Raw genomic sequence first — 14639 nt, forward strand, 5'->3', positions numbered from 1 at the left:
TCACCGACTCGATGGACATGAGTTTGAGTGAACTCCGGGAGTTGGTGATGGACAGGGAGGCCTGGCGTGCTGTGATTCATGGGGTCGCTAAGACTCGGACACGACTGAGCGACTGAACTGAACTGAACTGAAGTGGCTCAGTGGTAAAGAACTCTCCTGCAATGCAGGAGATGTAGGTTAGATCCCTGGGTCAGGAAGATCCCCTGGAGAAGGACACGGCAACTCACTCTAGTATTCTTGCCTGGGAAATCGATGGACAGAGGAACCTGGCGGGCTATAGGCCATAGAGTCGCCAAAGAGCCAGACATGACTTAGCAACTAAACAACAATGTAATCTTTAGTACTAGTAGAAGATGAAAACTTGTTGACTAAAACTCATTCAATCTAGCTCAATCTAGCCTCTTTTCAGATCTCCCCTTTTAGTGGTCTGTGCACACTACGTATGAGGAAAACACAAGCATCAAACTGGCCATCAATCTGAATCAAGAAGCAAAGCTTATAGTTAACTGAACAGATTTTTGCCCAGTAGAATAGACAAGTGGAGGGTGGGAAGTATCCAGGATTGTTTTAATTCCACAACTCATTATAATCAGAAGGTTAAAAATAGAATAGAACACATCTGTCACTGAACCTAGCTCATATATTCCAAAAAATTTTTATGGTTGTATTATGAATCTGTCCTCCTAGATAGCCTAGTCAATCATTTTGCATAATCATCAACAACAACCAAACTAAGCAGCAATCTGAAACAGCTGCTACAGGGCCAAGACGACTTGATTAGCCATAGCACAGTGTGATCACTTTATTTTATTCTTCAAGAAAACCTGCATTAGGACCAAGATCAACAGGAAGCTCTTATACTTTAACTATCATAATCACTTAAAACTTATTTATCACCTCAGTTCTATAACCAATTTCCCTTCCCTAGCTATGGACTAGGCTTTGCTTGATTATATACTGTGTGCTTACTTGCTCAGGTGTGTCTGACTCGGCAACGTCATGGACTGTAGCCTGCCAGGCTCCTCTATCCATGGGGATTCTCCAGGCAAGAATACTGGAATGGGTTTCCTTGCCCTCCTCCAAGGGATCTTCCCAACCCAGGGATTGAATGCAGGTCTTCTGCATTGCAGGTGGACTCTTTACTGTCTGAGCCACCAGGAAAGCCCATACCAGTGCTTTCTAACTTTTATCTATACATCTTTAAAAAATGTACACCTTAATTAGAATATCTGATAAATGATTACGGAAATGAGGAATTAAGAGAAATAGATTTGAGATCATACAATAATAAAGAATCTAAAACAAAAACAAAAGCAAACTAAAAAAGATAGAAATGATAAGTCTGACAAAGATCCTATTATGAATGTTCTGTGCCATAAGAGTTAGCATTGTTAAATAGTTTTAAGTCTTCTGAATTACAGAAATCTCTTTCCTCATTTTCTTATAGCTGGTGAATATACATGTAAGTTTTCTTGTGGCACAGAGTTAATCTAGTATGTTTCTACTAAAATATTCTTTGGCCAATATCCTGTAGACAGTTTTAAAGTAGTCTGTGTTTCTCTTTGTTTTCAAAGTCAGCCCCTACTTGTATTCTTAAAAAAGGTTATCTGATTTCCTGGTTAGGTAAACTTGATATACTAGCTATTTTCTACCCAGAAGATAAAAGTAATTATATTAGAAAACAGTCTACTGGAGTTACATAGGACCAGCAACACATTTTTTTCCTAACTTTGTCATCAGTAATTTCGGTAAAGCATCAACAGTGGATCTTATTTAGGAGGCTGGAGCAGAACATCCGTATGCACACACATGCGTGCACACACACACATCTCCTTGGGTTCCACCACCTAAGACACTGCTTTAGAATAGTGTGCTTTAAGTTCCACAAGTGAAAGTTCCAGCATCGAGTTACTCCTTAAGCCAATGTTTCTGAGGTGTTGGTTCTTACACTTATTTTAGTGTGTAACATTTTCACTGGACCATACTGAAATGAGAAATGAAAAGTGCTAAACATCCCACTTTTAACTTACAAACTGTTGTCCTTTCCTTCTACTCTAACCCTTTTGGGTGTAAAAACATTCTCCTTGATGAAAGATGTTTATACCACAATGACTTGACAAAAGAAAAAGTTGGCAACACCATGTAAATACTCACTTCAGCTTTTCTGAAATTTTATAGATCTGTGAAATTCAAAAACCTTGGGCACTTCTGCCTTTAAAATATTTAAACAAGAAACATATTAAGAAGAGTCAGTAATTGAGAGTGATGGCACATTGGTACCATCCTCCAAGGGGCAGGCAATGAAATTATGCTTCACTTCAGAAAACAGTTGAACGGCTCTCTGCTTCTCTATCTTCTCTAATAACCCCCCTGCCTTGTTATCGTCTTCTCCCTCTTGACCTGCATGGTTTTCTATCCTACTCAACAGAATCAATTTATGGGTTTTGTTTGTTTTGACTTGATTTTTAAGTATTGCTCTATGCACCCTCCCTCTTATTAACTGCCCAAAGCTACATTTTCTAAGTAAGTTTGCCAAATCTAAAATTATTTTACAAGTTCCTGAATTCTATATTTTCCCTTATTTACTTGAATTACAAAGGGCATTTTCTCTGTCTTTTGTTTTTCTTAAAAAAAAAAAAAAAAAAAGGCAGGGTCTTCCTGGTGGTTTAGTGGTTAGGACTCGGTACTTTCACTGCTGAGGGTATGGGTTCAGTCCTGGATGGGGAACTAAGATCTCACAAGCCTCACAGCACAGCCAAAAAAAAGGTAACATGTTCAAGAGAGAAAATTTAGAGAATGACAGAAAATCACACAGGAAAAAAACTATAATTCCACCAAGTAGACAACTACTGTTAATACTCTGGTCATATTCAGTCAATGTTGAAATCACACCATATATACTATCATTAAATACTCTTTTAAATCAGAATTCTTAAATATTTGCATATATTAATACCCAAATAATTATCATAACTTACTTAAACAAGTTCTTGGCTAATTATTTTTTTAACAAGCAAAGTTTAAAAACCAGTATCTCCTACTTATTTCTTGGTACCAAATTAGAACACAATAAAAATAACTAACTAGATAAGATAGACAGATAAAATGCAAACAAAATAGAAACCATGTCAAAAACTGAAAGGTCATAACAGTTCCATACTTTTAATTATATACTATAAGCCTTTTCTCATCAAAAGTTTCCAATGAATTGTTATTCAGTTTTACCCTCTTTGTTTTGGTTTTTGCGACTTCGTTGTGTCTTTAGAGAGCTTTCTGTATGTTGACTAGGTGGAGCTCCATATTAACTTATTTAGTGTTTCAAACAAATGATTAAATAAAAAATAACATAGATACGTAACAAACAAGCAATACTAGATTCATATATTTCAACACTAAAAGCATTTGAATTTACCTTGAACAAATTTGACACAGTGATTGAAGAGAAACACGGGGCATATAGGTTAAGGCAGCATTGTAACACAACAAAAGGAATGTCAACACTTCAAACCTAAAAACAAACCCAAAGAGTATTTACAAATCTTGAGAATTCCAAGAATTCAACATAATTAAGCAAGCACTGGGGAGGGATATTGTGTTACAGAACAGACCTGTCCAATATAATCACACCAACAATACAAAACCAAAAAGAAAAAGAAGTAACAGTCATATGAAAATTACCTTAAAAATTCAATGCTCCAGATGACATCTGAAGCAAAGTGTCTAAGTGACAAATAGGGACGATGGGGTGTTTCTCTTGTATGAAATGACTCAACATTTTAAAACTTTTTATACACAACTCATTAAACATTATTTATAAAGCTACTGAAATAATTTCTTTAGAAGTCAGCATGGTAGAATAGTAGGTTATGTCTCCACAGTATACCTATTCTGTGCTGTCAGCATCTCTCTTTGGGGGTGAGGTCCACTGTACACAACTTTTGACAAACCATGCTGGGATAGGGCGCTCTCCGTCAGAGCCATGGACCCAATGCTGGAAGGCTAAAGACAAGATAGGTGAATAAAGAAAAAGCCATTCTGTTTAAGGTGTGATATTTAGAATATATATACCAATATATATATTTGAATGACTGCTATAAACATCATATATCTTAGAAATATTCAGATTGCCTACTAAGTATTCTGCTCAAAGATTTAACAAATAACTAAAAACAAACCACAAATAGAAATGCAAAATAGTTTAACTTCAAAAGTTTTACCCCAGAAATACATAATTCACACACACACATAAAATCTAATCTTATTCGTCAGATAAAGGGAAAAATACTCAAAATTAATACTTTTAATAGATCTTTTACAATCAGGTTTTAGTTTAAACTTTAATGATTTTGAGGAATAGCAAAATACTTTGTGTGAAATTTCTCACTTTTTAAGGTACTAGTAAACTGATCAAATTTTTCACCTCAATAACCAACCAAACCCTAATTTACAGCAACTGCAAATCGTAGGACCAATAAACTTACTTTGATAAAAATTAACTTACTTCATGATATACAGATGGTTTGGATAAAGATGGAATCGTAAAACTCAATACTTTACTATGTCCCTGTTTGTCAACTATTTCCTACAAACAAAAGAAAGTGAAAGAAAATGTTTCACAATATTTATTTTTTACACATAAATTGTTAGTGAAAAAAAAAAAAGACCTGAAAAGAAAGGAATTTTAAAGTCAACTAAAATCTTAAACTATGATAATCCATTATTCATAAACATTAGGAGTTAACCTTCTCCTTAAAATGTAAGTAATGTAGTTTTAAGGCTGAAATGCAGATGCTTTGCCTTAATTATCATTGATTTTTTTCCTGTAAAAAGTTCCATTTTCTAAATCAATTAACACAGTCCTGAAACATATTACAAAATGACCCTTAAATTATGTTTCCATTTAAAAAAGTATAAACCTTAAGTATGTATCTAGAATATTGTACTATTTAATATACAAACATTATCAGTAATGCAAACTATATATTAAATCAATGGTGTGAACTTTGGAGACAGTCCAGATTTTATACAATTATTAGTGGTAGATCTTAGTTTAAATCTTTTCTCCAAACTTTTTGTAAAGGTCATAACAATTTATAGACAGTGGCTTTTAAGTTTAAAAAATTAAAAATTTAACACTGATATTTTCAAATATTTCCATAAAAGAATTTAAATGGTCTGATTTTTAGTCTCCAATCAGTAAAAAAATGTGTATTTACATAATTGTATGTATGGCCATAAAGCCTTTAGCCTCCATAAGGTTATTTTGGGGAGAATGAGCTATGAGTCATCTGATGTAATAAAAAACAAACATTAGCTCTACTAAAATGAAAAATAGTCGCTATTATGTATTCATTTTTGCTGATATTTGGCTTTTAAAACATTTTGTTAACTCCATTAAATACAAACCAAATTGTAAACCCCTAGAAGAAGAGCTTCGATGCATCCACTGCTGTGCACATTTCTGCTGGCGGAGACGGCGAGGTAGCACCAAATCAGTTCTGGAAGAAACTGCAGCGTAAATCGAAGCAACTGCTCCTCTCCACTGCGATAGAATTCAAAGAGCTGGTGACAAACAGGTTCCAACAACTGGAAGAAAGACAAAACATGAACTGAAGGATTGGACTGTATTTGAATGACACTGATATATAAAACATAAAAGCATTTTCCTGATTGGTAATTACTGAAATATGCAAACATTTCCATTTTTGGCAGCAAGACTATTCACAGCTAAGCTGGTTAGTAAACCTATGAATTCTAGTGGAAGGCCAAACTGCAAAGTTAAGTGCATATGCAAGTACTCTGTAAAGTTTTAAAACATTCTGTAACTCTTAAGTAGTACTGTTACTCAAACTATATCTTTTTAACTTCCTAAATTAAATAGGTTGTGAAGAATTTTCTTCCTTAATATCCTTTCTTCCAGATAAAACATGCCAATATACAAATGACTGGCTACTGAGTTGGAGAAATTGAAATGGGAATGCTAGGTAGTTACTGTCACACGGCCTGCCTGAGCTTATAATTAGGTAGCATCTGACTGCAATGACTGGTATGTAGAGTAGCTGAATAATATAAAGCCCCTAGATCTAGTTTCTTACTGTAACCATGATTAATTGCCCCTAGATAATCTAAACACCTCTGTCATTTTGTTTTAGACATGATTTGGACTTACTGATAATCATTTTTCTCCCAACACCCCCGCAGGTATTCAGTTAACAGAGATGAGTGTATCTTTAAAGCATATACAATAATTACACACAGGTCACTTACAAATATGTCAAGAGATTCACAGGGCTATTTTTCAAACAGGCTATTATTATAGTTTCAGTGAATGGGAGTTCATTCACTTCCCCAACTTAGGCAACAGATTTACATCAACTTAAGAAACAGATTTTCTACTACAAATGAGTGGAATAAACAGAAACTGATTTAAAGTGGATTTAAAGTTTGATTTCAAAAAAGTTTAATATGTAAAGTAAACCCGATACAATTAAAGTCAGAATTATTTATGCAGGTAAAGAAAAAGTTATACTTCAATAAACATCGACAAAAGAAATAAACAACAAAACCGGTCTTTCCTACTGAAATACTATCTTCTTACAGTTAAAGAACATTTTTCACTCTCAGAATGGTTGTTAGAGGGCAACAGGTGTCCACTATGTAATGGCAAAGGTAAATGGAAACAGAAGGGTCGGAGGCAAAGTAACGCCACTCAAAGACTGCGAGAAAAGTTTTTAAGGTAGGAATTAATTTGGAAGAATGAAGAGGAGGGTAGTGGAAGAAAGACTGTTATGGGAATGTTTAGCTTTCAGACTGGAGTTTTTAAAATTCCTTTGTGGACCAGGGCCAATAATCTGGTAAATTATGGTGTGACACCACTCATCTCTAAATACCCAGGAAATCTTTGATTAAATCAATTAATACAGTCTAACAAATATTTGCAAACTTATAAAACTTTATGATGAAAATTTATTCAATAGTCTACATGAGCACATAATCAACTGTAATCAAAACACTCCAGTCTTTTAAATTCATTTAACATCTAAAACAGAGTTTTGATTTATGAAAGCAGAACCAAATGAAGATAGATTCAAAAGGGATGTAGCAGTTACACACTGCAATAAAATTAAATGAAATTAAGTATATCAAATCACTAGAGATAAATACCAATATTTATGCAGGGTTTTACACTTGCAAAGTACTTTCATGTATGTAAACCCATTCAATTCCCACAATATTATAGGGTGCAATGTCTTTACCTTGACAATGTATTGTTTCTAGATAAGCAAATTGAGACAAAGAAGCTACCGAAACCAAAAATAATCACACAGTTAAGGAAGGTCAGACTGAAGCTGAGACTTTTTAACTACTTCATAAACATACCTGAAAAATGTCAGAAAAAAGTAAGACAACATACAATGTGGGAAACACAGGCAGTGTTGGACTTACTTAACCTGATTATATTTTAGACAAATAATGCGGCATTAGAATACACTGCATTCCTAGGGTCTTGCTCAAATTTTTTAATGCATTTTCTCAAGGAAACATTACTAAACTTGATGGGTAGGTTTCATAGTACTATTAAGAGAGAACTGTACTTCAGGTATTAATATATTTTGATGTGTTAAATGGCCTTCTATAGTCTAATCATCATGTACCTTCTTTCCCTTCTAAAATACATTATGAATTCTATAACAACTGAGTTACAAATGAATTTTTACAATCATCCATTCACAAGTAAGAAGCTGTATCTTAAGAGAATTTTAATGGTAATAAGAAATGTACCATAAAATGCCTTTAAATGACTAAAGAAGATGGGAAAAGCTAAGTTTGGGTAAATTTACAAGAGAATTTTCCAAACTTTTTTTTTCATTTAACGATTACTGAGAATATATGGGTAGGAAAAAGATACAGAGAAGTTGGAGGGGACTACTATTCAGGTGCCAGTAGCCAGTGAACCGACTTCTCACTCTGGGCTCCCTATGTTTAGAACACTAAAACGATTTCATGTGGCTCTTTCAAAAAAACAAAAACAAGGTGGCTTCCTAACAAACCTATGCATTTTTACCCTCTAATCCTATGCCTATCTTAAAGCTACAATCAATTAAAAGTACCAATCAAGGAAACTTCACTTTATCCATAAACTGCTTCTTTACAGTTTCTTGAGCCTGACACACATACCTACCTCAGGGCCTTTGCACTGACTATTTCCTCTCTGGAAAGCTCTTGCCCCCAGTTTTATTTTCTTGCTCTAATTCATTCAGACCTTAATTCAACCATCACCTCCTCAGTCCCAACATATAACTCCCTACTCTGCTTTATTATCTTCATAGTTTTACCACTAACATTTTATTATACATTCAGGTATTTGTTTAATGTTTATCTCACCTACCAGAATATAAGTTCCAATCTATAAGATAAAGAATTTATTCTAGTTTATACATTTCTAAGTGATTTCTGACACATTATATGTGTTCAATAAATATTTATCAAATGAATTTAACCACATAATGAAAAGGTACTATTTGTAAAAATCCAAATACCAAATTTCCCAGATTTCAAATAAAGCAGAATCAACATTTCAAATTTAAAAAATGCCAAATGACAATGACATCAACTTTTTAGGAATATTGTATCTCCACATTAAGATACAAAATATTCTAAAGAGCAAAAGGAGACTCTTTGTGACCCCCATGGACTACACAGTCCATGCAGTTTTCCAGGCCAGAATACTGAAGTGGGTAGCCTTTCCCTTCTCTAGAGGATCTTCCCAACCCAGGGATCGAACCCAGGTCTCCCACATTGCAAGCGGATTCTTTACCAGCTGAGCCACCAGGGAAGCCTGAAAGTAGATCACACTGTTATATCTGAGAAGTACTTCCGAGTATATTTTTTAAGACTGAGTTTTCTTTTTAAAAATACAGGATACACACTGTCTTTACCACATTTATCAGGCTAAAAACTAGATTATTTGCTTTCATCTGCATGCCATGCATTTTGATTTTCCTCACCATTTCCAATCCTTATCTATTTTTACTATGAATGGTGGGATCTATAAGCACCAGAATCTGGGAGTGGAGTTCACTTTATCACTTTCAAACTAAATTTGCTATCTAAAAATGCAAAGGAAATGCAGGAGAGGGGAAGGCAGAGAAAAGAAGCAAGGGCTGGGAAAAACCATCAGAACCAAACTACTAGCTGCTCAAATTTCTTTCATTTTCTAAGGCCTCCATATACTGTTCCCTTCAGCTTGCAATGTCCTTTTACTTTCTACACCTGGAAAATGTGTGCAAATCCATCTAGACTCAGTCAAGCATTGCTCTGAAAGTATGTATTTACTTATTTTCTCCCTTTCCTCTTTTGGGACACAGGCCATGTGCTACTCATCTTTGATTTTCTGTTGCCTAGTACTGCAGCTGACACATAATGGACACACAAATATTTGCTGAATGAATAAATGAATGCAGTGACCCAGGCTCTCCAAGGTTATCCCCACAGACGCAGAGACAGACAGACACATACATACATAATACATAGAAAGATGAGCAGCAGCATGTTCAGAGATGGCTTTGGAATATGGGGATCCTATTTCTTGGTCTGGGAGATGATACATTGGAGCTCATTTTATCATAGTATTTTTTATTCTGCCATTTTTCTGAATATAAAGTAGTCTTACCTCTCTATTCATTTCTCAAAAGGAATCAGTTAAACACTCCAAAATATATATTACAGTTTTAAAAACTCTACTTTTATTACTTTTTAAAATATATGTATTATATTTCACAATAAGAAATTAAAAATCAATCAACTGAAAACAACTAGCACAATTAACTCTGAGAGTACTTACCTCACTTTGTGGCTCCTGGATAACTTTATAAAGAGATGAAACTAAAGAACTCTTTTCCTTCAAATTTGTAGCATAATTTGGTAAAGATGTTTCTGGTAGTGTCTAAACAAATTTAAAAAACACACTTTATTTTTATGAAATGTCCCAAATAGGTAAATCCAAATACAGAAAGCAGATTGTCAGAAACTGGGGGAGGGGGAACTGGGAAAAGGAAGAACTGAGAGTGACTAACTAGATACAGACTCTCTTTTGCGGTGATGGAAATATCCTAGGCTTAGATGACGGTGTTAATGGCACAACATTTTAAAACCAGTAAAAACCTCTGTATTATCACCTGGAAACAGTGAATTTTTCATTATGCGAATAATATCTCAAAAAAATGGTAAAAATAAAAGATACATTTAATTCTCAACATCAACAGGGATACAAATTAATATCAACACTGCATCTTTGATCATAGTTTGGAGTTGGAAATAAGAATATGAATCATTTGTAAAGCCAGAGATACATTTTTTGTTGCAACACACAAGTTACCAATCTCATTAACAGTATTTTATTGTTTCTTAATAAACTTGTTATATAAGGATCTAATGTTTCAAACCTTAAAGCCACAGACCATATAATGTCTGTTAAGTAAGACTGTTCTCCTTTACAGAACTGGGGGGAAGTTCTTACTTCTTGGAACGGAGAAAAAGATAGCCACACTACCAACAAATTTCCCAAATGTCATTTAAAATATCAACAACTAACCACAGTTTGGCAGGATCACCCTTTCAGAAAGGAATGGGAAGAGATAAAACTCCAGTAGTAAGTCAGGCAGTTTTGGGTAACGGTAGTAGGGAAATATGAAAAAAAAAAAAAACTTCATTATAACAAGTAATAAAAACCTATCCTTCTAGAGTATGGCCTTCTTTAACAACTTCTGTCTTCCAAGTCTTTATTTTTTCCTAGGAAAAGTATTTCTATCAATCAACCAGCTCATCAACAATGTTTATCCTGCAGCAGATAAAATATCTCAAGATACTGCTAATCGTAAGATACACATTATTTCTTCCATGTCCCAATTCCTAGTATTTTATGATTTAAAATGGGTTTTGGTTAGTGTATATAGGTGTATGTGTGCATAAATAGACATAGAAAATTAAACAGCATATTTATAATAAGGATATTTGATTCATTTTAACTTTACTGTGAATTCCTCAAAGGCAAGAACTATCTTCTCTCTCCATCCACAGCATTCAGTACAAGGCCTTTTGTACTCAAATCTTTGCTGCAGACATTATATAACAGATGAACAAAATAAGAAATAAATACTGGCACTGTTACTCTTCAGTAGACTCTTGAAAAATAGGTCACATTTCACCTTAGGATATATAAGTGAATAGACTGTTTTTTTAACTTAATAGGACAATTTTGTTTACCAGAACGGTTAAGTAAATGTGAACTATCTGGGAACCTTCCACCATTCTTCGGGTGGGGAGGAGAGAGTTTCACTGCAACTGCTTACATAAAGAGGAGATTAGGGCTTTCTTTAATATTTCAAAAGCATGTAACAAAAGATCTCCAGGCAACATTCCATTTCTGTTGTTTGATCAAGAGTAACCTAATACTGGTGGAATTTATATAAAAGGTAGTAACTGTCAAATAAACAACAGATGTCTAATTGCCTGGAAGATAATGAACCTAAGCTATATATGTAAAACACATTAACGTGTGTGTGTGCATGTGTGCACATGTGTGTCTAAACATAAAACTTCAAACTAAGTAAAGTGAAAAATAAATCTTAAAAAATGATTAGTGAATAAAAAGATTTTTACATGCACTATCTAGCCTAAAACTGAAACAATCATTAAAAGTGTGAATTACAATTTTTAGTTATGTACCAATTAACCCTCATGAGGTAAAATGCTTTTTGTGAAACAGCCAAAAATAAAAGGACAGTTCTTTTCTTTTTTTTTTGAACCCTAATGTAAACCATGAACTTTAATAATAATGTATTGACATTCATTCATCAACTATAACAAGTGTACCACATCTAAGAAAGATGTAAATAATAAGTGAGGGAGAGGGAATATACAGGAACTCTATTTTCTGTTTAATTGTATGTAAACCTAAAACTAAATAACAAAGTATACTGATGTTTACTAAATATGCAAATCAAGATATAATCTATAGCAAATAAAAGATTTAATTTTATAATAAAATATCAAACATAGATGGCAGGTATTTCTTTTACACATTTGCATACATTACTAGAAAACTCAATTCTATGACATATCAGCTTATAAACCTAAATGAATAAGAATTAGGATAGAGAAGAAAGACAACTATAGATATATGAGTAAAGTCTTTAAAAACAAACACGTTTATACTTAAACTCCTTAACAGATTGAAAATTGACTATATTTTAACTCCTAAGAGTAGCACAAAACTAGAATGACTAGAATTATAATGTTTAGATTCTTAAAATAAAAAAGAGTCTGTATCTTGAGTGATGAACAACTCTGGAGTGCATTCAGTAAAAGGTTTTCAGAAATTCAAATTGTCCTCTTCAGAGGCTATGGGACACTCTCTGGCATCTGTCTTACAACATCTTCACACTGGGAAGAAGCAGTCTGTTTTTACAAAGGTAGGTCAGAAGGAGAAAAGTTTTCCAAGCTTCTCTGTCATAAGTAACTACAAAGTTGTAAGTGTCATGTACCATCTCAGGAGGGAGATGGGGCAAGTGCCATTAGAATATTGTTAATTTTGTGACTGCTACTTGCTCATTACTTTTTAATGTAATAACAGTTTTTGATCCTTAATTGATTGCTGACTGATTCATTCATTCAGAAAACAGCACTGGAGTTTCTACCATCCATTCTAGACACTGGCAGTAAAGTAATGATCAAAGTGTACCAAATCCTGGCTTTCAAAAGATGGAAATAAACCCTTAGTTCTTTCAATTAAAACCTGTGCATGTATGTATCACTCAGGAATGATCATGCAATTGTCTTCTGGCATCTGCTGTTGGTGAAATAACTCCTTTCAGTCTAACCAACTAATTCTTCAAAGTAATCTATTCTCTGGTGACTTCTTTAAATTTATTTTTTTTCTTTTTTATTGGAGGCTAATTATTTTACAGTATTATATTGGTTGGTTTTGCCATACATTGACACGAATCCGCCCCGTGTGTATGTACGTTCCCCTTCCTGAACCCCCCTCCCACCTCCCTCCTCCCCTTATCCTCCCTCTGGGTCATCCCTGTGCACCAGCCCCGAGCATCCTGTATCATGCATTGAACCTGGAAGGTGATTCGTTTCACATATGATAATGTACATGTTTCAATGCCATTCTCCCCAAATCATCCCACCCTCGCCCTCGCCCACAGAGTCCCAATACACCTGTGTCTCTACACCTGTGTCTCTTTTGCTGCCTCGTATACAGGGTTACCATTTCCATCTTTCTAAATTCCATATAAATGCATAAGTAGACAGTTCTTTTCTGAAAAGATAAGTTCTAGAAAATACTCTGGGCCTAGGCTACGACTGCTAAATGAGAGGAAGGGTCTCCTAAAAATTAGCATTTATTATATAAATAATACATTTTATTACAATTCTGTCATTTCATTTTGTGAATGTGAGAAAAGTTAACTTTTGCCAGTAGAAGGAGAGAAAACACAATTGCTGTATTTATGAACAGTGCTTTGAAAACCTTAAGATCTAAAAGAGCCTATGGATTTAAATACTATTACAACAAACCTTTAAATTTACATTGTACTAGTTCAAAGGTACTGGGCCTTCTTAAATACTAGTTAAGTTTTCTCACTTTGAAGAAGGCAGAACTAGAGACAAAAGAAGTAATAATGGGATAACATGGTAAGAAATTAGTCTTGGCAAAATTTGAAGAAGACAGATGCTTCATATTAAAGTATCATTTGGCAGATGGCTTTCATAAAATCTAAGGAATCTAATCTACAGGTTAGATGGAAGAGAATTCATGAAGATGGACAGATGGATAGAGAACCAATAAATAAAACAACTCTGACCAACAACATTACATATAAGACTAGATTTTGAGTCACATATTGTGATTCAGTGACTACCAGAAAACAAAAAAATGTGCTATATAAATCTACAGATAACATTAAGAAAAACACAATGCAATCTGTAAGATAACATTTTACAAATAAGTATTTGAAATATAGCGATTGAACTAACAACTCATGAAATCTTAAAATAATGAAGTCTGAGTCTAATCACTTTGTTGGTATACTAAGAGAATATTAATAAGGGCCCAAAGCTGGAGTAGATGCTAGTTTGTCCAATGGCAAACAAGAAAAAAGCACAAAGCAAACTACGTTATCTTGTGCATTTGAGAGAATGTTGAGTGAGGTTATGAGTCTGGGAGTTCAGGCTGCACCCATGGAAAAGTGTAGAGCTAAAATCATCTTCACACACCACCTATTTCAGTTTTCCTGGGGAGGATATTGAGACCCAAAGAAGTTATGCGATTTGTCCAACACTGTAAAACCACCTAGAGGAAAAATCTGACTTCTCAGTCTCAAGTACCCTGTACCACTTACTTTATCAATCATGATAACCTTGGCTTATTAGCACCACTGTTATTAAATTAAACAACCAAGCAGAAACTCAGATAGAATGACAGATGAATAATCTCTAAACTTTATTCCTTAAATATTTTAATCAAAATATGTAACTAACATCACAAATCATCTAGAAGACAAGATACTTTAATTTTAAGAGATTTGTTCTTATGCACTTTCCTATATTCTATTATTTTTAGTATGTTGCTA

General features: G+C 34.0%; 1 protein-coding gene across 3 annotated transcripts in view; it reads right to left on the bottom strand.

Moving 5' to 3' along the window:
• The window catches only part of HYCC1 (hyccin PI4KA lipid kinase complex subunit 1), a 101693-nt gene that overhangs the window by 39228 nt on the left and 47826 nt on the right, over window positions 1-14639 (bottom strand). For all 3 annotated transcript variants that reach the window (XM_055420568.2, XM_055420569.2, XM_055420570.2), the window contains 5 exons: window positions 9845-9946; window positions 5407-5586; window positions 4502-4582; window positions 3884-3999; window positions 3413-3508 (listed from right to left, as the gene is read on the bottom strand). In XM_055420568.2, the coding sequence (XP_055276543.1) occupies window positions 3413-3508; window positions 3884-3999; window positions 4502-4582; window positions 5407-5586; window positions 9845-9946 (575 nt within the window). The remainder of the gene's footprint in view (window positions 1-3412; window positions 3509-3883; window positions 4000-4501; window positions 4583-5406; window positions 5587-9844; window positions 9947-14639) is intronic.

This window comes from Moschus berezovskii, chromosome 3 (assembly GCF_049115385.1).
Source record: "Moschus berezovskii isolate FMDL1 chromosome 3, NW_MosBer_1.0, whole genome shotgun sequence".
NCBI classification, from domain to species: Eukaryota; Metazoa; Chordata; class Mammalia; order Artiodactyla; family Moschidae; genus Moschus; species Moschus berezovskii.